Source organism: Macrobrachium nipponense, chromosome 9 (genome assembly GCF_015104395.2).
Source record: "Macrobrachium nipponense isolate FS-2020 chromosome 9, ASM1510439v2, whole genome shotgun sequence".
NCBI classification, from domain to species: Eukaryota; Metazoa; Arthropoda; class Malacostraca; order Decapoda; family Palaemonidae; genus Macrobrachium; species Macrobrachium nipponense.
Window position 1 is genome coordinate 30,789,828 of NC_061110.1, and position 26,320 is coordinate 30,816,147.

A 26,320-nucleotide genomic window follows, 5' to 3' on the forward strand; every position below is an offset into this window, starting at 1 on the left:
GGGTCACTATCTAGAGATTCCTTATTTTGTGTATAAGCTTCTGCTTTCAGTCGATTATGTGGCTAAAGATCATCTGTGCATATAGGCCTTCCATTGTATTGAAGTGAAATTGTGTTTATATTTTTGCTCAGATTGTGTATCCATTTGATCTGCTTTCCCGCTATTCTCTCAATCTAACACCCATTCAGTGTAAAGATAACACCTCTGATTCCTTTCAGATGGGAAAGATCATCTCAGTGAAGAATTCAAGATACTTCCTGGTCCAAAGTCCTGGTCTTTATATTTTTTTGCAACTTAGTCACCCTCGCCCCTTTCCTAGATATATAATTCTGTTTTAATAAATTGCTGTAAAATGCTATTGTCTCTCCTACTTCATTTTGCTGTATTATCATTATTATTATTATTATTATTATTATTATTATTATTATTATTATTATTATTATTATTATTATGTACTTAGAAGCAGACCCTCTCTCAAGCATACTTTATTTAAAAGTAATGGCTACTCAGCAGCATTACACTTGTAGAGATTCTTCTCTATTTTCCGAATAGCGGCTTTTTCCGTGCTACTTAGACAGCTAGTAGAGCGCCTATGGAGGTCATGATCAAATACAGAGCCAAAATTGGTGTATATATTTGAATTTTACAGATAAACTATGATACCATAGTTATCAAAGTCATTAACGATATATATATATATATATATGTCTCTCTCTCTCTCTCTCTCTTCTCTCTCTTTCTTGAAGCAAGCGAGCTTTCGTCTGGAGCTGCCAGACATCCTCAGGCTGGAAGCTGAGGGTGGACTGATCTTGAAGCGGTGTCCGTCCTCGTTTATATTTGGAGTTGACAGCAGGGGGTCCGCCCCATGCTGATCTACTATTGGCTGGTGGCGGTAGGTCTTCGTTTTCATTGGTGGCTTGAACCGGGTCTCAAGCCACTTTCCATGCGTTGATGGTTGCGATACTGTAAGTCCTGCAGCCGCCTAGACCTCCTTAGCGGCGCGGTTACGTCGATGGGCGTTTCGCTATGCTGCGGGACGTCACGGCTAACTTGATTATGATTGGCTGCGGGAGTATCTCGTTCGGGGGCGTCGTCTTCCGTGGAGTTGTCGTGCCTCGGTGGTGTCATTGTTGGTGGCAGGTCTTCTCATACTCGTAGGGAGGAGAAATTCTTCCTGCGTCGTATTTAGTGTAGGTCTACTTGCTGGATGAGAAGCGCCTCCAGCAGGCGTAACCGACGGGCATCAGGGGCCTTCCCGATGATCTTCGTGTTTTGGATGATCACATCCCGGGAGATGGCCTCTTGATGTTTGGTGCGTGCGTGATTTTTGATAGCCCCCTCTTGGGCGTGGCACGAGAGTCTCTTCGACAGGCGCATGGTGGTCATACCAACGTAGGCGCCGCTGCAACCGCGGACTGGGCATGTATACTGGTACACCCACATGCGTCTGCTTCAGGGGGTCTCGTACCTGTGGAGAGGGGTTATTTTTCATAATTAGGTCGCGCGTCCTCCGATGCTGGTAGTAGATAATTAGGTCGATAATTATCGACCTAATTATCTACTACCAGAATCGGAGGACGCGCGACCTAATTATGAAAAAATAACCCCTCTCCACAGGTACGAGACCCCCTGAAGCAGACGCATGTGGTGTACCAGTATACATGCCCGAGTCCGCGGTTGCAGCGGCGCCTACGTGGTATGACCACCATGCGCCTGTCGAAGAGACTCTCGTGCCACGCCCAAGATGGGGGCTATCAAAAATCACGCACGCACCAAACATCAAGAGACCATCTCCCGGGGATGTGATCATCCAAACACGAAGATCATCGGGAAGGCCCCTGATGCCCGTCGGTTACGCCTGCTGGAGGCGCTTCTCATCCAGCAAGTAAGACCTACACTAAATACGACGCAGGAAGAATTTCTCCTCCCTACGAGTATGAGAAGACCTGCCACCAACAATGACACCACCGAGCACGACAACTCCACGGAAGACGACGCCCCCCGAACGAGATACTCCCGCAGCCAATCATAATCAAGTTAGCCGTGACGTCCCGCAGCATAGCGAAACGCCCATCGACGTAACCGCGCCGCTAAGGAGGTCTAGGCGGCTGCAGGACTTACAGTATCGCAACCATCAACGCATGGAAAGTGGCTTGAGACCCGGTTCAAGCCACCAATGAAAACGAAGACCTACCGCCACCAGCCAATAGTAGATCAGCATGGGGAGGACCCTGCTGTCAACTCAAATATAAACGAGGACGGACACCGCTTCAAGATCAGTCCACCCTCAGCTTCCCAGCCCGAGGATGTCTGGCAGCTCCAGACGAAAGCTTGCTTGCTTCAAGAAAGAGAGAGAGAGAGAGGAGAGCGAGAGACGAGAGAGACATATATATATATATATATATATATATATATATATATATATATATATCGTTAATGACTTTGATAACTATGGTATCATAGTTTATCTGTAAAATTCAAATATATACACCAAGTTTGGCTCTGTATTTGATCAATGACCTCCATAGGCGCTCTACTAGCCTGTCTAAAGTAGCACGGAAAAAGCCGCTATTCGGAAAATAGAGAAGAATCTCTACAAGTGTAATGCTGCTGAAGTAGCCATTACTTTATTATTATTTTATTATTATTATTACTATTATCATTATTATTATTATTATTATTTGCATACAAACAACAATCGCATTTTGACAAATGAAGGAGGCAAAAGAACCTTTATTAAACAGCTTTTTTAAGTACTGTGATTTATTATGGAAGCACGAATCGTTTAGCTATCAAAGACTATAAATAGCGTCCCGTTCTTCAGTAGAAGTGTAAGGAAATATTATTGTTCCAAGGGAAAAAAGCTGATAATTATGAAATTACCATATCGGCTTTCCCCAACGTCGGATTAGGTTTAGCAGGCAATGATGCAGTTCAAACAAGCAAACATGTTGTCCTCTTATTACCTTACCCAAAATGTCGATTGCAGCGAGATGTAATCCATATCATCCTGTCTAGGCTACTGTGGGATTGTTTCCAATCACTGTATGCATGAATTTGTCCGTACCGTTTCCTTCCGAAACTCATCATTTTTTTCTCTCTATATTATGACTTTTTAACATCAGTTTACAATTACTGCATTTCACTTTTACGTTTTTCATCCCCACAATGAGATGTGCAAGCATAATTTCAGTACTAATTCTTGTAGTTCTGCGTTCACAGAAGCTTCTGCCCGGTTACCTTCCTGTCTCTCTCGCATAAGAATGTTCAAATATTTTACAAGCCCCGTTCTTTTATTCGTTTATCTGTCGTCTATTCTGCCATGCCTGACTCTAGATGGCGTTTTTGTTATGGAACGCGAAGTAATAATTATTTTTTTTCTAGCGTCAGTTCGGTGAAAAGACAACGTTATTATGGTTTACTTTTCTGTATTTCATTCAATTCTTCGTTTTGTTGAAGAATGTTTTTCTATCTTCGTTTCCCATACCCGTATCTTGTAAAAACACTGCATAATGAGCTGGCTAACTTAAGAAAACAATTACTTACGTAACATCAATAATTCGCTATTATTGCGGTTTAATATTAATATATTATCAAAACGTAATATATTATTATATTGCATTATTTATATATAATTAAAAATCGTCTATTAATTCGCATTCGTCCCCTCAGGAATAAAGAGTTCAGTCCCAACTTCTTTCTATTGTGAATCTTATGGAAAGTTCAAGGGCACTGAACCACACCAAAAATCTCTATACTAGTCTCGTTCGGAATCATATTCAGTAGGTAAACTTAAAAGGCATCATTCACATGTATATTCCACTTAAGGATCATTTGTGTTAATTTTTTCAACAAAAGTGATCAAAAGCATTGATTAACAATATTCTCATGACATCATCCAAACATACCTCACAGATTCTAGCCAACCCCTTGATTACACTTTCACCACTACACTAAAACATTTAATCACCCTCACTACATCCTCGTAGCAACTTCCAACTTAAGCATTTCTTACTTAGATAGTCATCATTCAGTTTAACGATATAGAAATTAGGCCAAAGGCAAGCGCTAGAACCTATGCGGTCATTCAGCTCTGAAACGCTAATTGACAGTAAAAAGGTTTAAAATGTGTAACAGGAAGAAAACCTCGTAGTTGCACAATGAATCAGTTGTTGAGAGAGTGGAAAGAAAGATGAAAGAAAGATAATATAACGAAGATACAGTAAAAGAAATGATAGGAGTTGCAGCTAGAGACCGAAGGGACGTTCCAAAGAACATTAAGTAATACCTACAGTGCACCGCATGAGGTGCACTGACGGCACTAACACCCTACAAGGAACAAGATCTTCAAAATGTGTAATTACCCAGGATAAAACCACTTCAGGCTGTATCTCTCCACGATGAGATTGATTTCTTTATCCAGATTATCTCGGCATTTATCCTTGATCACCTGCTCCCACCAGTTTTAATTAATTGACTGCTTTCCCTTCTCAGTTTTTTCTTGATTACCTTTCCCTTCTGTACCTCCTCTAGTGCCAAAACACGCCGTTTTTTAAGTAACTGAACTATCCTCCTGAATTTTCTCCTACACCGCATCCATCGACATTCAAACCACCAAGTGTAGTATACTTATTTTATCTTGACAACACTGGTACATCCTGTAGACAAGAAACTCATCTGCATTTAAGCATCATTTTATTGTGGTTTAACAAGAATTTCTTCTCTGCATCTTACTTTGGATAAATGAATGACTAATTTTTTTCATTGTTGATATGACGAACGCGATTTTATTTAGTACTTTTAAATTCCTGTAATGTTATTGTTGATAAATCGCAATAATTCAGATGAATAAACTATTTGTATCCCTGTAATGAAAGGGTATTATAGTTGAAACAGTTAAACACGCTTACGTTATATTTTCTTGAAAATGCGCTCTTAAATAACTTAAATAAAATTTCATAGGTTTCATTCAGGGGGACTCGGTGCATTTTCACTTGTTTCATTAACAATCATTTCTGTAAAAGAAACCGAAGAAAGTAGAGCTTTAGATAAATACTTTAATTATCCGGTAGTGAATGAAAACTCATGGGCGTATCTATGTCTAGATACATAACTTGTTTTATTAAGGTTAATTAATTGTAAGTAGAAACAATACTTAAAACACTGAAGTACGTACGCAGTTGGAATATTTTTCTCACTGTGTCCTATTCGCTTGTATAGGTACCCATAGAAATAAAAAAAAAAAAGGACCGACTAAAAATGAATTATACAAGCGAATGGTTGCTCACAAATTTCCCATACTTGGAACGACTTACATAGACATCTGATTCCCTTTGTTCGTGAGAAAGATGAAAAGGATTGGTGCATTTTCATCGATCGGCTGCCATTACGACTATGGATTGAATTTACAAAGTAAACTACTGCAGCTTTCGATAGCCATTCAACTTTCGGGAAAATTACCATTCAAAATTCCAAAAGTTAAACCGCTGGAAAAAGTATGGAATTGAATGACACATTGAAAAGTATAATGTGGAACTGGGTATTACCCAAATGAAAGTGGTCTCTCGAGATTTTTAAAACACTTTATGTACGAAGTATTCATCATCCAAAATTCCTACACAAGTTCTTGTTAGTTCTCTCTCTCTCTCTCTGATCTTATATAATATATATATATATATATATATATATATATATATATATATATACTTATATTATATATATATATATATAATATATATATATATATAATATATGTATATATATATATATATATATATATTATATATATATATATATATATATATATATATATATATATATATATATATATATATATATATAGAATCTACTAATCATTTTTTCCAGATACATATTTTATTTGTGATAGCCGTAATGCCCTCTTAACGCGAAGAATTCGAGAAGTTAAACGTATATATATATATATATAATATATATATATATATATATATATATATATATATATATATATATATATATATATATATATATATATATATCTATATATATATATATATGTGTGTGTGTGTGTGTGTGTGTATATAGTATATATATATAAATATATATATATATATATATATATATATATATATATATATATATATATATATATAAATGTGTGTTTTTGCAAGATGCAAGTCCTACATGACTACAACGCAAATGCCTCAGAATTCTGTAATACACAAATTAGCAAGGAAAAGGTCTCTCCTGTCTCTAGATAGACATTTAAAACAGCAGCACCTTTACCGCGTCTTCTAGGTGTGGAAATAAGTGAATGTAGGAATTCTTAATTTTTTTTTTTTTTTGTGTGTGAAATGAATAGTTGCTGAAATAGAATAAACATCAGATATAAATTTGTTTGTGTAAAAGGGGATTACTATGTTGGCCCATTTTCTGTCTGACGACAAAAGTAGAATACCGTTGAAGGACCACTGAAAACAGAGTATCATTTTGGGAGCCAAGGAAATACCCCTGTTTCTGTCTTTAAAAAAAAAAAAATGTTCATCTCTCTCTCTCTCTCTCTCTTCTCTCTCTCTCTCTCTCTCTCTCTCTCCTTCCAAAGTCAGAGATATTTTGCATAAAATCCGACATTCGAGTGTCGTTTCGTTTGCCTTAGTAATATTGGCGCCGGTTCCAAGAAGCATGAGAACAAAACATTGATATGTTTGCGCCACTTTCTGTTTAATATTCGAGGGTAACTGAGCGAAAGTCCGCATAAGCCAGGTCCCAACGACTTCAACATCTCAGTGAAGAGACGCTTTCGTAACGTCGAGATTCTGTTAGAAATAAAGGAAAAATATAATTTTTTCTGTTTTGTTACCTCTGTATCTCCAAAACTTTGTAAGATATTTTTGAAAAATGTTACGTTCAAACAATTCTTTAGGCTATGAAAAAGAAATATTTTCCTTTTTTTTTCCTACCACAGTGGGTAAATAAACAAAGCTTTTCCCCTTGACTTATTTTGCGATTTTTATTGATCTTGCTATCAATACAAACTTTAATTTTCAGTTTATTTATCTAAGGCATAAGCATAATTCGCATATTCATCAAATGCTATTTTTTCACTTTACCCTCTCAACAAACATAAAACGAGAAATGAGCAAAACTTCAAGGAAATCATCCCATCCTCGTGATGCTGTACTGAATCCCTATCCAAATACCTTACGTCTACCAATCGCCTCCGCGTTTATCGGCCGACCATTCTGCGCGCTCTACCATTCATCCAATTTCAATTCAACCTTTGGTCTTTCTAGACATCCATTGTCAGCGGATATTGCCTCTCTCGGCCGCTGTTGTCGACCTTACTGCCCACTTGTAGGAATCATTGTCTATCGCCGTTGGGAAATGTTCTCGTCGTCACTCACGGTGCTGGTTTTTCCTTTCAGCTGTAACGGTGTTTTGAGGACGTCTCTCTCCGTCGCTTTCGATTCACGGGAATCGGGAATGATTTTGCTGTGAGTAGGGGGGAGGGGAGAGGGGGACATCATGGCCACTAGAAATGCTAAGATAAGGTTCTTTTCTTATGTTGATATAGACTTTTTTCTGTGCATTTCAAGCTAAATGACAGCTCTCTATTTATTTGTTATAGTTCTTTATGTTTAACATCGATGTGTCTTTTTTTGTTGTGAGAGAAGATCATGAATTAACTTATCGTAAACTATTGTGATGGAACATTTACTGTTTTCCTGACTGTGCACGTGATATTTCTCTCAGTAAACTGAAACAGTCCTCATTTCAATTCTTTTGCGTGTATCTTCCTTAGAAATAAATAAAACAAATAAATAAAATTAAAATTTAAACAATGTTAACAACTCGAAAACTGTGAATAAAACACTAATAAATGTCAATTTTCAGTTTTCTTTAAAGGTCATCCCCGCCCCACCCCACCTTCTTACCTGTCCCCCAACCCACCATGCCCCCACATACCTACCGGGGCTACATGAGGAATTAAAAGGTGTCACTGTTCATCTTAGCGGCCTCAAAAACTATGGATTTGACACAAATATGTATCTGTCGTTTTCAGATATTTTTGCTTTTGTGGCCCCGTTTCCCGCCCCCTTTCCCACCCCCTCCCCACCCACCCACCCCCATCCCCCACCCACCCAAACCTCCTTCCCCCACACCGCACACCTACCCCCCAAAACCCTCCCCACCCATCCCCCTCCCCACCCCCCCCCTCCCCAACACCCTACAACCTACCCCCATCCCCTCCACACCCGACCCCCTCCCCACAAACCCACACCTCCCCACATCCCACACCTCCCCATATACGCCCTCCCCACAAACCACCCCCTCCCCACACCCACCCCCACCCCCTCCCCGCACCCACACCTCCCCACACCCCACCCCCCCTCCCGCCCACCCACCCACCTCCTACCCCACCCACCCCCAACCTCCCCACACCCCGCCTCCCCTCCCCAACCCAGCGCCTTCCCCACAACCCCCCCACCCCTCCCCCACCCACAACCGTCCCCACACCCACACCTCCCCACACCCAACCCCCTCCCCTCCCCCACACACCACACCTCCCCACGCCCACGCCCCCGCCTCCCCACAACCCACGCCCTCCCCCCACCCACCCCCTCCCCCTCCCACCCACCCCACCTCCCCACACCCACCCACCTAACACCTCCCCACACCCACTACCTTCCCCACCCCCACCCCACCCCCTCCCCGTAGCAACCCACACCCCCTCCCCACCCCCACCCCCTCCCAAAACCCCACCCTACCCCTCACCACCCAGCCCCCTCCCCACAACCACCCCACCCCCTGCCCCTCCCACACCCACTACCCTCCCCACCCCACCCCCACCCCCTCCCCACACCCACAGCCCATCCCCACAACCCACCCCCCATCCCCAAACCCCCACCTCCTCCCCACAACCCACCCCCCTCCCCAAAGAAACCCACCCCCCCACCTCCCCTACCCCTCCCCCTCCCCACAACCCACCCCTCCCCTCCCCACACCCACACCTCCCACAAAGGTCGCCCCCCTCCCCAGAACCCGCCCTCCCTCCCCACACCCCACCCCCTCCCCCTCCCCAACCCACCCCCCTCCCCAAACCCACACCCACCCCCTCCCCACAACCCACCCACCACCTCCCCACACCCCCCCTCGCCTCCCCTACCAAAAAACCCCCCCTCCCACCCACCCCACCTCCCCACATCCCACCGCCCCCCCTCCCCAAACCAACTCCCCTCCCCCACCCAACCCCCTCCCCACCACCGCCACACCATCCCCCGCCACCCACCCCCACCCTGCCCCCCACCCACCCGACCCTCCCCACACCCACCCCCTTCCCCGCCAAACCCAAACCCACCACCTCCCCACAACCCACCCCACCTCCCCGCCCACCCACCCCTACCTCCCCAACCCACCCCCACCCCCTCCCCCACACCCACACCCCCTCCCCACCCACCCCCCCCCTCCCCAAACCCACACCATTCCCCCGCCACCCACCCACCCCTCCCCACACCCACCCCCTCCCTCCCCACACCCACACCTCCCCACCCCGCCCGGCCCCCTCCCCACCACCCCACCACCTCCCATCAGCCCACCCCCTCCCCGCCCCAAACCCACACCTTCCCCACACCCGCACCCCCTCCCCAAACCCACACCTATCCCCAACCCCACCCCCTCCCCCATCCCCACACCCACCCCTCCCCACACCCCACACCTCCCCACCAAAAACCCCCCCCACCCCCGGCCCCTCCCCCACACCCACCCCACTCCCCACACCCACCCCCTCCCCAAACCCCCTCCCAAACCCACCACCTCCCCACAACCCACACCTCCCCAACCCACCCCCTACCCCCTCCCCACCCAACCCAACCTCCCCACACCCCGCCCCCTCCCCAAACCCACACCACCTCCCCACCCCCTCCCTACCCCCACCCACCCTCACCCTCCCCACCCACCCTCACCTCCCCAACAATGCCCACACCTCCCCACAACCCACCCCCATCCCCACACCGCCCCCCCACCCCCTCCCCCACGTACCCCCAACCTCCCCCGCACCCACCCCCTCCCCACACCCACACCCCCCTCCCCCCACCCACCCCCTCCCCACACCCCCCGCACCTCCCCACGAACCCATCCCCTTTTGGTTTGGGGTCAAGGTATGGGTCCTTACCCCACAGGTAAATTTTGCCCCCCTTTTGTTTTTTGCCAGATGGTCCAGGGTTCTATATGGATACAAACGTGGTTTTGTTGAAATTGCTTCCGTGTCGGTGTCACAGTTTAGTTGGCACATACACACACATACATTCCATATATATATACGTATATATTATATATTATCTATATATATAATTATTATATATATATTGTATTATATATATATATATATATAATATATATATATATAATGTATAATATAGATAGATTATATATACAAGATAGATACGATAAGATAGATAGATAGATAAGATATATTGATATGGTTTGTGTGTGTCTTTTTTGTTTTTATTCAATAACCTGCACATACATATGTTTACAAATGGACCAGGTTAATATGCCATTATCGTTTTATATCCAGAGGATATCGCTATTGCACCCGTATCAGAATTAATCTCTTTACTTAATATGGTCTGTATTATTACCTACCATCCACCCATTGAACATCTCTTTTAAGCTTGTGGATTCTTATAAACTTACAGTAATGGATTATCCCAACTTAAAAATTAAACTCAATTATTCCTCCTGTCATGACAAAGCGGGTCAGGCGTTTTAAGACTAAGATTATGACATAATTTTTCAGTCATCATCCCACCACCACACGCAACTGCGCATAAATATAATTATCACACACACACCACACATACCACATACTCACACACACACACACACACCCACACACATATATATATATATATATATATATATATATTATTATATATAATTATATATATATATATATATATTGATATATCGATATATGGTATAATATATATATATATAACATTATATATATATGTTATATAATCTTATCTATATATATTTTATATATCTATATGTATATATCAATATAAATATATAATATATATATATATATAATCTAATTATATATATATATATATATAATATTGAGATATATAATATATATATTATATCTATATATGATATATATATACATCTTATATATATTATCTATTAACACAAGCAACAAGGACAAAGAAAACATCTGGTGTAATAAGGTTTAACATCGAACCCAAAAAGCCTTTTTCATATAAAAAAAGGATACTATAAACACCTCTCATTTGGTTCGTCTGGCTCAATCCAGTTTAAAATGGAACTTGGGCCTCGATTTTGGTATACCCTAAAAAAAAACCTTAAAATTTTTAAATCCGAAACCAAGTTTCTTCTGTATGTTTCCTTTAAAATAATAAAATCGATCACCATTGTAATTGCAAGTTGCATATGAAACCCATTAAGGTCAATTACTTCTCATTTTCGTTAGTATGCAATCATATTTTATTCATAAACGATTCATTTTTATTTCCCTTTTGTTCGTTTTAGAATACTCCCGCCACTTTCCCCTATTAAAACTAACCCATGTCAAACTTCAACTGTTGAATTGAAATGGATACCCTCTGTGCTGCAACAATTGCAAATTCACCAATTGGATGAAATACTTTTATATTTATATTTTCATGTATATATTATATATGATATATATATATTATATATTTATATAATATATATATATATAATTATAATATTATCTATAATATTATAAATCAACTATATATTATATTCTATATATATATATCATAATATTATATATATATATATATTCTTATATTAGATATTCTTTATATTATATATTCGTATCTATATATATATCTAATCTATAGTATATATATATAATTATATATCTATACTATTATATATATGTATTCATATTAATAATATATATCTATATATATAATATACTAATATTATATATTAGTTATATCTATATATATATCTATTTCTAATATACATATATATATATGTATTATATATAATATCTATATAATATATCTATTCTCTGTATATGTATATATAATATATATATATATTATAATATATATATATATATATATCTATATTGCTAATATTATTATCTCTACTATTAATTTACTATATATCTATCGGTTATATTCATCTCTCTTTCTATCTTCTATATATCTATCTATCTATAATATATTCTATCAATATCTATATGTACCTCTCTACATATATATATATTCTCTATATCTATCTATCGATATATCTAATATTCTATGTTCTAATGTCTAATCTACATATAATCTCTTTATAAAAAATATTTAATAGTCTATCATCTATTATGCCTCTATCTATATATCTAATCTATCTATCTATATCTCTGATTACAGTATCTATATCTCTATCTATAATAATAATCTCTAATTTATATAATAGATCTCTCTCTATCTATATCTATATATCTATATACTAATCAGCTCTCTTATCTAATACTATATATATAATATTTGTTGGTGGCATGGTGTATAATAATGGTGATCTTCGTTAAGACAACGAAGACATATTATTCATTTTTATTCCATATTAAAAGGAAAATGAAAAGTGTTTTTTTTTTTTGTCAGGTAGGCCCCTTCCACCAACGGGCGAGCTGTGCTCGAACGAACTTTTTGCTTCAATGTGACGTCAGAAAATCCGCAAATACAGAAGATAAAATTTCGGAACTTCCCCCGCCCCCCCCGCTTCTGGACGTCACATCGCAACCCAGTTCGTCGGGGCAAAGCTCGGCCATGTGGATGGGGCTTTAGAGGAGTGGTGTCCCAACAGTTTTTCATCCTTGTCCAATGGACATCTTGGAGTGTTTACTAAGGAGTGCAAAAGAAGTCTATTCGGGAGGAACGGGAAACTATTGGACCACAATTCCTCAACAGAAACACACTTTTCATTTTTTCCATATGTGGAGACCAATTGAATATATATATATCTTTATATATAGATATATATATATAATCTATTATATCTATTATACTATTATATATATACTAGATTATAGTATATATATATATAATATATATATTAGATATACACAGATGATATATCTTCAATTCATTATACGTTTTGAGTTCTTAGCTAAAAAACGGAAACAGCCAGCCATCTAACTCCTAACTAAAAATCAGCCTAACTTTAGGAGGGAAATTCATCATAGGTGCCCAGCCAGAGAAGCGAGCAAATACAACTTTGTTTTCAAGGCATTAGGGACATATCACAACGGGAGTCTGTAGCTAGTTAGGTGCTTCCTTAGGACTCTTCATAAGATCCCTTATTGCTGTGACTCTTTCTCACTGGCCGTATGTCTGTTTCCAGAATGACCTGCCAACCGGGTTGTATAAACAGCTACCCCCAACCCCAAGCAGTTGCACCTGACCTCGTTTCCTCAGTCTTGCTCAGTCTCTCATAAAGGACAGATTTGTCCGACCCCTACCTGCCCATAAGGCCTTAAACAAAGGCGCTGACCTACCACGCCGCCAAACTCGGACCAATCCGATGCAAATCTAGTCAAATTACTCTCCATCGGCATCCAGGTATGTCCTGGAAGGGGAAGGGGGGTTGTGTTTTTTTTTTACATTCATAACGCCAGTTCTTTTTCCCTCCGTGTCAAATAAACTCACATCTTTTTTCTAAGCTTCAATTCCATACTGGCTTCCAAATGAACCTCCCTTTGGTTCCATCCTACCTAGGGATCCACATGTTACCCTCGGGTGGACTCATCCCAATAAATAAAAAATCTTCATTGAGCCATTCTATTCAGGCACTAAGAGATCCTCCCATTGTGTGTGATTAAGGGTAAATTCCCTCCATAGGATTGCGTTGGACATGAAATATTGTGTGAGAAGTTCTTTTGTTTTATTTGTCGTGTGTAACTTTTGGAATTCGTTTTCCTCCAGTTTGCCAAACTTGCCAGCTCCATGCCCCTGTCTCCTTGCAAGCGGCTTTTATTAACCGTCATCATCAATTTGGATGCCATCTTTGCATTAAATGTTGAATTCGGCCATTTTAATCAAATTGTGGAATGTTAAAGAGTAAATGGCCAGGACAGCATCCGGCTGCTCTTCCCACGTGGCCCCACATGACCTTTCAGTTAACTTTCAGGCCATTCAATTGTTTTGTTCTTTGTAAATAAACTAAATTTTAAGATTATCAGCTGAGTTTCCATTAGCAACCTTCCAATCTAAAACCAATCTCATTAACTCCAGGTAAAAGACATAAGCGCACCATTTTTTCTTCTTTTTTTTTTTTTTCGCCCTCCATTTTTTCCTCTTTCTCCTTACGTTTTGACTGGTTGTTGCCATTAAAAACATGTTATATTTATATATAATTATATATATATATATATATTATATATATATAATTATATATATATATTATGTTATTATATATATATCATTAATATAAATATCATATCAATAAATTATTATAAATAAATAATATAATATAAAATATAATATATATATATAATAATATATTTCTTATATAATATATTATATATCTATATAAATATATATATATCAATATATTATAATTATATAAATATATATATATATATCTTATATATATCTAATACATATCTATAATCTATATATATATATATATATATATATTATATATTATTTATGTCTAATATTATTTATGTAATAATCTCTATTATTATATATATCATATAGATATCTATACTATATATCTATTATATATAATGTATAGTATGCTATCTATTTATAATATATACGTAATCTAATATATTATATATTATATTTATATATATATATAATCTCTAATATATATATATATATATGTTTATAATTTATAAATTATCTAATATATCGTAATATAATATATATCTATAGTATATATTATCTATATATATATATTTATAAATTCTAATATATAATATATATCTCTTAATATATTATATATATTATAGTAATATATATATATATAGTATATAATATATATATAATATAATATTCTATGTTTATAACTATATAATATCTATATACTCATATATATAATATATATATCTATATATATAGCTTATATATGTATATTCTATTATCATATATAATATAATAATGTTAATATAATCTATATCATATCTCTATATATTAATATATATTTTATATATATATTACTATAATATTATCTATATATATAGTAGTATAAGTTATTAGTCTATAATATGAATATTTATATATACATATACTATATATATATGAATAACTTTTATCACGAAGAACTATAAAACGTGATGCTAATGTCTAATAATAAAGGTTTTTGCCCCGCTATGAAAAATGGAAAAAGCGAGATAGCCGAGTACTTTAGGTCGTTGCTCTCCGACCCTTTGGTCGGTAACAAGACCGAAAGTACTCCCCCGGCTAATCTTCGCTTTTTCATTTTTTCCTTCGTGGCAAAAACCTTTATTATCTAATATAGATAAATATATATATCTTATATATATATATTAATAGATATTCTCTATAATATATATAATAAGATATCTGATTGTTATATATCTCTATTATATATATATCATATATATATATATATAAGTATCTTATATCTATATATATATATATTATATTCTATATATATATATCTATTCTATGGTATATATATAAAAGTTAAATTATATTTAACTAAATATATTTATTATTGATATATAATATTAGTATATATTATAATATAATTATATATTATATTATATATATATATATATATCTTATTATATTCTATATTAATATATATATTCAATGGTTGATTTAAAAAACAGTAAAGTTTCCAAAGACTATTTTAGGAGTCAAATGGCAGGACAATAATTAGAAATGATGTCATAAGGGAAAGGACGAGTGTCAACCAGATGATGATGAAGGGGAGATGTAGATGGATCAGGCGGTCCCTTTCTTAATCCCATGAGAATAGTAAAGTGAAAGTGTCAGCTGTTCTCTTGTGGGCACCAAGAGACTGAGAAGAACCAGATCTATTTCAACGGGAACTTTGAGATGCAGATGAGATGAGGTCTGTGGAAGATGAAACACGTCATAATATATATATATATATATATATATATATATATCTATATATATATATATATATATATATATATATATATATATATATATATACGTATATATAGCGTGTGTGTTTCTTAGTTTACGCTTGGCAGATGTGAGTGCTGTAAAAGAATGTTTATTCAAGTAATTTTAAGTGCAAAAGTGTGTCAGAGAAAGGGATGGCATTGTTTGTGGTGGCAGCGCAGAATGGTGAATAAACCTCTGTGGAAATATATATGGAAATTGGCATGAGTGCTGGAAATATATGGCTTTTAAAGAAGAATTTTTTGTTAGTATACTGGGAAAAGAGAATATGGGGAAATATAGAACTTCGTAGACTATATGATGTTGTAAAATAGAAGGAATGGCAAGTTGTTGGATGGAGTTATGCTTAATGGAATGAGTGAAGTTTGGTCCATGGAACTATAAACGTGGAATGGACATGTGCGTATTAATGTATTGACGCTGACTGTCACTGCGCGCGCCATTGGAAAGGGTGGAGATGACACTGAATTGAGCTATTAAAGCATAGTTTTGCTGACACTTTTTTCTTTTTTTTTACTGATCACTTATTAATGTCATTCTTATTAATGCTAACATAAGTCCATTTTAAATGCATTATCATGTAAACAGAAATTACTAGATTGAATAATGTGTATTACTAAATTTACTTTAACATAATGCAACAAATGTCATAGATAACAAGATATTGTCATGAAAATTAAGAGATTACACTCCAATATGATGCGGTGGGCATTGTGATACAGAGCTCTCTCTCCACCCTTTGTAATGGCGGCCTGCTGCGCACAGCGATTTCGCGCATGTCCATCCATGTTTATAGTTCCAATGGTTTGATCATAAAAGATCATTATTTCTGTAAGATGACAGTGCACCGAGACAGAAGTTTTCGATGGAAAGGAATAAGCAATCGTATGTAATATAAAGCCAATCAACTGTGAATAATAAGTAAAGTATCCAGGGTTGCAGAAATTGGAATGGAAGCGGCACAACAGGAATGTATAACTTGGAAATATTTGTGATTGTATGAGATTGTGTAACTTAGAAATATTTGTGAATGCATGAGAGCTGGAGATTGATTCCAAGTGGTAAGCAACTGGGCGAGGAAAAGTGAGTTGTGAATGGAAACTTTCATTTACTACTGAATGGTGGAAGAGATCCTTCACAAATTCACAAGAAGATGGAGAAGGAACCCAGGAAGAAAGTGAGGGTGTCAAAAGAAAGCAGGGAGTGAAACTAATGGGCAAACATGAACAAGAACCAAAGGGAAAAAGACATTACTAAGTGTGTCATGGAAGGTGTATGATACGATTTCCATCGGATAAACTACAACAGAAAAAAAAGGACTGCCAAGGGTAGAACAAACAGAGAATGTTCAGGTTATTGTTGTTATGAAAAACTCGTGTGATAAGTTTGAAAATAAATCGAAATATGTGTGCATGTCAAGCAAAAGCGCGGGAAAGTTTATAAGAAAAAAGACGCGCTGAGGATTAATTAACAGTAATAACTTGTGGAAAGGAATTACAATTTAATCATAAAAGTGAAGTTCTCATTGGAATGTGTTATTGCGCGAGTTAGTAATTTGTGAATATCCATACGGATGTTTTCATTGGAGAGCAAATAGTACGGATATTATGAGATATGCATCCCTGGTAAATTAAAATCCATAAAAAAATTATAATTTGATAATCCTGGCTTTATCTATGGCTTTAATGGGAGAATATACGACCTTTCGTTTTATGTCATCATTTTGCTTCACTCTACAGTGAAGTTATTTAGTTATAAAATTTCCCCCTAAAATCCTTCGCATTATCTTTCAATGAAAATTACATATTTTGATTAATTGCGAGGATTAAAACCAGATAGAATACAATTACGACTGACATTATGGTCAGATTTTATTCTCACTTACTTTGGTAACTTGTACTACAAGAAACTTTGACTTGCACGTTGTTGTTTTTTTTCTTTCTTTTTTTTACAAGGTACTCATGAACGTACTCACGCGGCTAATACAACGATTCTCAACAAATGTGTAATTCTATCGCCTAATATTTCATTATTTGATCTCATAATATCATGATCGGCTGTGTTCTCAATTCAAGATCGATGGCATCAAAATTCCAAGCTGAGTTTATATCCAAATAAGTTTTCAATTCGCACGATGAGATGCATAACTATAATAAGCGATAACTATCACATTCTGTATTGTAATTGTTTACCGACGCTGAAGACATTTTAGATATTATAAAGTCCTTTTTAACCCTTAAACGCCGACTGGACGTATCTTATGTCGACATACAAAGTTTTTTTTAAAATTCGCGGAAAAATACTTTATAGGCCTACCAGCCTAAAACTTTTGAATCACGCGCCTTGGGGGTTGGGGGATGCTGGGAGTTCACGGATCAAGGCCTTGTTTTGTTTTTGAAGCGTGACCCAAGTGCGCATGCTCGATATCCCTTCTTCTCGCTCCAGCCAGCATCAGTAGCGCATCATCCGAGAGCGATCTTTCGTCAGAAGCGTGTTTTTCTGGACTTGTGCGAGACTTAGAGCATTTGTGTTGCTACAGGACATTCCTAGATATGTCTCAACGACGTGTGGACCGCGAAAGGCGCGTTTTAACCCATCGGAAGGGATCGTGTAAGGCGAGTTTTGGACCTGGATGCTGGCGAGGGCCAGCACCCAGCATGACCCCGGCCTCAAGGCCGTTCTGTGCGGCCACGTGTGGCTGAAAGTGTTTTAGGAACACAGCGTATGCTTTGGTTACCCCTAGGAAGCATGTGGGCGTCCTTAGGGGCATTCGTAAGCATTTGGGAGGCCTCCAACCAAGGGACATAGATGAATATCTATCGGAGCTTGATCGGGAACATTTATATGCCCCCAATGTCCAATCGAGGCTCACATCCCAAAAGTGAGCTCGAATTCAGTGGGTTCAGTGCTTACGAGGGGGAATCTGAGGAGGGGGAGGGTGGGGATACGGGGTCAAGTTTTATTGTAGAGGACGATACAGAAAGTGAAGGCCTAAGTGAGGGTGATGGGCCAACGGGGGAGGGTAGAGTGCAATATCGTGCCCGCACCCGTGCGCGCACGTAGAAGGTCGGCTCGTCGCGCCAGCCAAGGTGAAGGTCGGTCGTCGGAGAGTGACGAGGGGTGGATTGGAGGACCCCACCCCTCCTAACATGCACCCCTTCATGGCAACCCCTGGGATCACCGTACCAGTACCCCTGACTGTTTTGGGGGGGGTTCATCCAGCTTTTCCTGACGCGGGAATTGCTGGAATACCTGGTACACGAGCACGGTGGACTACGCTCGGTAACTGCCGGTATGAGCTGAGGACGACCTTGTCGTATTATTGCGGGGTTTCAACCTCATTGACATGGCGCATTTTTTGGGGCTCCACATTTATTTTGGTATGACACCTGCTGCCGACGTCAGGCAATATTGGAGGAGAAATTATTTTTTATGTATGCCTAATGTGCCTAGTGTTATGTCCCAAGATAATTTCCTGGCGTTGGACAGGTACTTCAACGCCTTCAAGCGAAGGGCCATACCCCTGAATAACAGTGATCGCCTCATTTTAGTGCGCCCAGTGTTGGATTATATCCGTGAGCGGTGTAGTAATCTCGTGATTCCTGGAAAGAACCTGTCTTTGGATGAGGGGATGATGCCTTACAAAGGACGTCTTAGTATAAAAGTGTATAACCCCAAGAAGCCAAAGAAATATGGTGTGAAATTCTTTCTTATTACCGAAGCCAACACTGGATACGTTGTGGACTTTTCAGTGTATTCCGGGGTCTTCTCCACGCTGCGTGACCACTATTCAATCTTGTGGGACGTTTCCGTAACCAGGGATATCACCTGTTTATGGATAATTATTATAACTCGGTAGCCCTGGCCCAGGAAATGTATGAAGCAGGTGGTCACGTCAGTGGTACCCTTCGGTTGGTGCGCGGGGCCCCAAATGTCCTCAAGAGGTTCGCTAGTCATCGCAACACCTGGCAAGAGGAGAGACAGAGTGGCGGCGGAAGGGTGCTGTCTTCGTCATCTGTTGGAAGGGTGTCCGACTCTCTCCATAATTACGACGAGTCATGAACCCATCCAAGAAGAGATCGTACAGCGGAAGAAGACACGTCAACAGGGCCGAGTTGTGTTTTGAGGAGTTTCGTACCGAGCGGCCTACCGTCATTGGGCACTACAACAGCAGGGATGGAGAAGTTGATCTCTTTGATCAGCTCATCCAGTATTATCCCCTTCGCCAGGAGAACCAGAAGGTGGACACAGAAGCTCCTCAAATACATCCTTCAGTTGGCCTCCAAAATGCCTACATACTGAACTGTGGGTACCGCGGTGACAATCTTCCGAGGTTGACCCACATACAGTTTCCTAGAGGTAGCCGGGAATGCCCTCATCAACTTCGATCCCGATAGATGGCCATCCATAACTGACCCCTTGCCCGAGCAGCAGTATCTGCCCCTAGAGGAAAGGGCAGATAGGAGGGCCAACTTCGCTCGACCTGCCGCCGCCCCTGCTGGCCGCCGCCCCTGCTGACGACGCCCCTGCTGCTGCCGCCCCTGCTGACGACGCCCCTGCTGCCACCCGCCCCTGCTGACGACGTCCCTTGCTGCCGCCGCCCCTGCTGACGACGCCCCTCTTGCTGCCGGCCCCGCCATCACCGCTTCTCGTCGGGTAGTGGACCCTGCGTGTCGGCTGCAGCCAGGGGATCACATACTGGAGGCCTTACAAGGGCGAAGGCAGTGAAACGGTGCCGGGTGTGCCATATGAATGGCAAGGAAGAGAGAACCCCGGTTTCTTTTCTTCTGGTCGTCTCTGCAAAAGTTGCTCTTTGCAGGATAGGGGAGTGTGACCGAAAGTACCACACTACGGTCATGTATTGGAGCGCGCCCCCTAAACCGACAGCGGAGGGTGCACGGGGCCGCCGGGTCCATCAGCAGTAAGGGCGCGCGTCTCCCTCCTCCACCTGTACCTCGTCATGTCGAGTGGAAAAAATGCAAGACTCTTCAATGGAGGAGGGAGAAAACAAGAATAGAACGAAGAGTCAGGATTACGAGTGAGTATTCTGCATTTATTTTATAATTTATTTTTATATTTTATTACAATTTTTTTATTATATCCGAAATCTGTGCATGATAAAATAATAATAAGACATTTCATTTTATGCGAAAAGAGAAGTGTCACCTGCATTCCTTTTATTTATGTATTGTTACCAGAATCGAAGAATGTAATATATATATTTTACGTATAAAAAAAAACTACTATATATATATATATATATATATATATATATATATATATATATATATATATATATATATATATATATATATATATATATATATATATGTATATGTATATATATATATATATATATTATATATATATATATATATATATATATATATATATATATATATATATATATATATATATATATATATATATATATATATATATATATATATATATATATATATATATATATATATATATATATATATATATTATAAATATCGGTTTTTTTTGGGTAAGCAAATTACTTACAGTATAGTAATATTCAATCATTTACCTTCACTTTAAACAAATTGCAAGTCTCTAGAACAATATCTCCATTTATGGTGAATATTTGAAAAAAATATTTTTATTCCCTCCGCACGCCGATTCTCGGCAGCGAATCTCCGAAATGCGTAGGTCACATTCTCCTAATATTTGTGCCTTTTCATATTACGCTTATTTTAGAGTTTTATATATGAATGTGCGCAAAAACATGCACAATATAACAAAAAATATGGAAAGGTTGTAGCATTTTTCATTTTGGAAATATTTGCATATAAAGTACGATAAGTACGAAAAAAACTACGATTGGTTAACTTGACTCAACCGAAATGGTCAAAAAACGCATTTGTAACATACAAATCTTACAGTCTAGTAATATTCAATCATTTATCTTTATCTTAAAACAAATTGCAAGTCTCTAGAACAATATCTCGATTTATGGTGAATTTTTGAAAAAATATTTTTTTTCCCTTCCGCGCGCCGATTCTCGGCCGAAAATCTCCGAAATGCGTAGGTCACATTCTCATAATATTTGTGCCTTTTCATATTACGCTTATTTTAGAGTTTTATATATGGAAATGTGCGCAAAAACATGCAATATATAAAAAAAATATTGGAAGGTTGTAGAATTTCTCATTTTTGAAATATTTGCATATAAATTACGATAAGTACGAAAAAAACTACGATCGGTCAACTTTGACTCAACCAAAAAGGGCAAAAAACGCATTTGTAACATAAAATCTTACATTCTAGTAATATTCAATTATTTATCTTATTTTAAAACTAATTGCAAGTCTCTAGAACAATATCTCGATTTATGGTGAATTTCTGAAAAAAATATTTTTTTTCCCTCCGCGCGCCGATTCTCGGCCGAAAATCTCCGAAACGCGTAGGTCACATTCTCCTAATATTTGTGCCTTTTCATATTACGCTTTTTTTAGAAGTTTATATATGGAAATGTGTGCAAAAACATGCACAATATAACAAAACAATATTGGAAGGTTGTAGCATTACTCATTTTTGAAATATTTGCATATAAATTACGATAAGTACGAAAAAAAACTACGATCGGTTCAACTTTGACTCAACCGAAAAGGTCAAAAAAAGCATTTTAACATAAAAATGATACAGTCTAGTAATATTCAATCATTTATCCTCATTATAAAACAAATTGCAAGTCTCTAGAACAATATCTCGATTTATGGTGAATTTTTGAAAAAATATTTTTTTTTTCCGTCCGCGCGCCGATTCTCGCAGCGAATCTCCGAAACGCGTAGGTCACATTCTCTTAATATTTGTGCCTTTTCATATTACGCTTTTTTTAGAGTTTTTATATATGGAAATGTGCGCAAAAACATGCAAAATATAAAAAAAAATATTGGAAGGCTGTAGCATTTCTCATTTTTGAAATATTTGCATATAAAGTATGATAAGTACGAAAAAAACTACGATCGGTCAAATTTGACTCAACCGAAAAGGTCAAAATACGCATTTGTAACATAAAAATCTTACAGTCTAGTAATATTCAATCATTTATCTTTATTTTAAAACAAATTGCAAGTCTCTAGAACAATATCTCGATTTATGGTGATTTGTGAAAAAAATATTTTTTTTCCCTCCGCGCGCCGATTCCCGGCAGCGAATCTCCGAAACGCGTAGTCACATTCTCCTAATATTTGTGCCTTTTAATATTACGCTTTTTTTAGAGTTTTATATATGGAAATGTGCACAAAAAACATGCAAAATAAAACAAAAAAAATATTGGAAGGTTGTAGCAATTCTCATTTTTGAAATATTTGCATATAAAGTACGATAAGTACGAAAAATCTACGATCGGTCAAATTTGACTCAACCGAAAAGGTCAAAAGGCGCATTTGTAACATAAAAATCTTACAGTCTTGTAATATTCAATCATTTATCTTCACTTTAAAACATATTTGTCAAGTCTCTAGAACAATATCTCCATTTATGGTGAATTTTTGAAAAAATATTTTTATTCCGTCCGCGCGGCGATTCTCGGCAGCGAATCTCCGAAACGCGTAGGTCACATTCTCCAAATATTTGTGCCTTTTCATATTACGCTTTTTTTAGAGTTTTATATATGAAAATGTGCGCAAAAACATGCACAATATAACAAAAAAATTATTGGAAGGTTGTAGCATTTCTCTTTTTTTTATATTTGCATCTAAATAAAAATTTAAATAAAATTCGACATTTAGTCAACTTTAACTCGTTCGAAATGGTCAAAAACTGCATTTTTTAAGCTAAAATCTTACATTATCGTAATATTCCATCATTTCCCTTCATTTTGAAACAAATTGCAAGTCTCTATAACAATATTTCGATTTAATTTATAGTGAATTTTTAAAAAATATATTTTTTTACGTCCGCACGCTACGAATTCATGTATCATTTTGTGATAATATTTTCTCTGTGTAGCTTTTATCGTTTTACAATGTGTTATATACCAAAATGATTGCAATTTAGTTCACATTACAACAAAAAAAGTAAACTTGTTACCTCTGACCGTTTTGCGCACAGCGCGATTTAAATACAATTATATATGAAATTTCGTTTTTGCGCTATCATATATCGCATTATCTATATATGATAATGATATTTTTTTTCCTTTCTGATGGTTGCTTACTAAACTTCAAGCAATGACAAAAAAAAGGAGCCAAGAATGAACTCTTAATCTTGAAAACTAAGCGCGCTGTGATTTTTTGAAAAAATGTTTTTTTTTTCCGCTTCCGCGCTCACTCTCAAACCCCTCCGGCACACGGGAGTCAATTTTTTATTTACTGCTCCGGCGTTAGAAGGTTAATGACGCTTCTAAAGCAAAACACTGTCATTTTCAATGCGGGATTGATTCATCCCTTTTAAATTTCAATGCGGGCTTCATTCATCAATTTGTTAATGAACCGAAATTTCCATCATCCACTGAAGTTCGATATTGGGATGAAATGAATTATCGGTTGTTTTCTCAAACTTTAGAGATTTACCGAAATTTGATTCAGCTCATCATAATCATTTTGGTGGCATTTTCAGCCTTTCTGATCCTCTCTCATCGACGACCAACATAACAGAATTCAATTAAAGAGCATAATAACCTAAGCTCTCTAATCCGCTATGGAATGTTTAATAGAGAATTGATAGAAAGGGATGCTCACGTTATCGGTTATTTCGACTCAATTTCCATATTATACTGTCATTTAACAAAAAATATCTGTCATTCTCACTCATTTGTGGATTCTGATACTTGATTAAGCGATCATGTACATTTTCTTCTGCTTTAATTTATTCAGGTTACCTGTGGTCTGATCTTTTGTCATTGTAATATCATGCTAAATTAGATGGAATTCTAGTGGATTACACAATTTAGCTTCAATTGCATCGCTATTTTACCAAAGGTTTTAGGCACAGAGTAAGATATACTGTAATATTATACTATTTCTAATTAGAATGTTGAGAGCAAAAGGAAAGCTAAGTGTAAGGAAAAAGGTTATAGAATAAGCATAAGTGGAATGGTGGAGTAATAAGATGATTAATTTAGAATATGCATTGCTAAGGACATTCAAGAGTTTTGCTTGATTAGAAAAAAAAGAGGGGAGAGCGTGTTATGTCCCACTGGCGTTTCATTCTTTTGCAAATGCAGTTGCAAGAGAAATAAAAAGGAAAACATCGCATGAGGGATAAGGAAGTGAAACGCAAAAAGAGTATATTACCAGCAAGGTTCGGGGGTCGTTATCTAAGGCAAAATATTTCTTAAGCTCATTATCTTGATGATATTTGCAGTCTTTTGTTTATGTTTCTACGGTCATCCCCCATGTGTACTGAGTTAAAACCCTTGGGGGTCACTATATAGGAAAGATCTGAACATGATACAGAGCTAACAGGGGAAGAGTTTAGAGTCACTGAAGGAACTGGGAATGATTTTGAAATTGTTGTCAAAAAGAGAAGGTTGACAATCTATAAGAGCAGTAACATTGTTATGGTGGTGAATGAAAACCAGGATGAGGAACATTGAATGATAGTGGATGTAAAAGTTCACAAGTTCATCTGTTTCCTTCTCTCGGGAGTGATTCAAGTTTCGAACTCTTTTGTTGTTCGTCTACTTTTCACCCTAGCATGTATAATGCTATGTACAACTTGTAAATTTGCATGTTTAAAATGCTTTACATATAATTATATATTATATATATAGTATATATAGATTTTATATTCTATATTATAGACATAATATATATATATAAATGATCATTATATATATCATAATAATGTATATATATAAGATATATATATTATGGATATATATAATATATCTATATATATATCTATATATATATATATACTATAGTATGATATATATATATATATCATATATATATATATATATAGTATATTATATATATATATATATAATATATATCTATAAATAGATAGTATATATATATATATATATATATATAATATATATATAATATCTATATATATATATATATATAATTATTAATATCTATATATGTCTCTATTATATCTATATCATAATATATATATATATATACTATTATATATATATTATCTCTATGTGTATATATAATATCATTAATATATATCTATATATT

At 37.4% G+C, this 26,320-nt stretch overlaps 1 protein-coding gene across 1 annotated transcript; it reads left to right on the plus strand.

Moving 5' to 3' along the window:
- Positions 1-1,707: 1,707 nt before the first annotated feature.
- Positions 1,708-20,216, plus strand: LOC135218045 (basic proline-rich protein-like). The gene is made up of 3 exons (XM_064254190.1): positions 1,708-1,802; positions 8,042-10,136; positions 19,974-20,216. Exons 1-3 carry the CDS (start codon positions 1,708-1,710, stop codon positions 20,214-20,216), a joined length of 2,433 nt encoding a protein of 810 aa, XP_064110260.1.
- The last annotated feature ends 6,104 nt before the right edge of the window (positions 20,217-26,320 follow it).

What these genes read in the sequence shown, in the direction of transcription:
- LOC135218045 (XM_064254190.1), top strand. Translation starts at nt 1,708, where the DNA reads ATGCGCCTGTCGAAGAGACTCTCGTGCCACGCCCAAGATGGGGGCTAT. An exon ending in AGAGACCATCTCCCGGGGAT is followed by an intron (nt 1,803 to 8,041) that starts GTGATCATCCAA and finishes TGTCGTTTTCAG; the next exon opens with ATATTTTTGCTTTTGTGGCC. An exon ending in CCTTTTGGTTTGGGGTCAAG is followed by an intron (nt 10,137 to 19,973) that starts GTATGGGTCCTT and finishes TTCCGTAACCAG; the next exon opens with GGATATCACCTGTTTATGGA.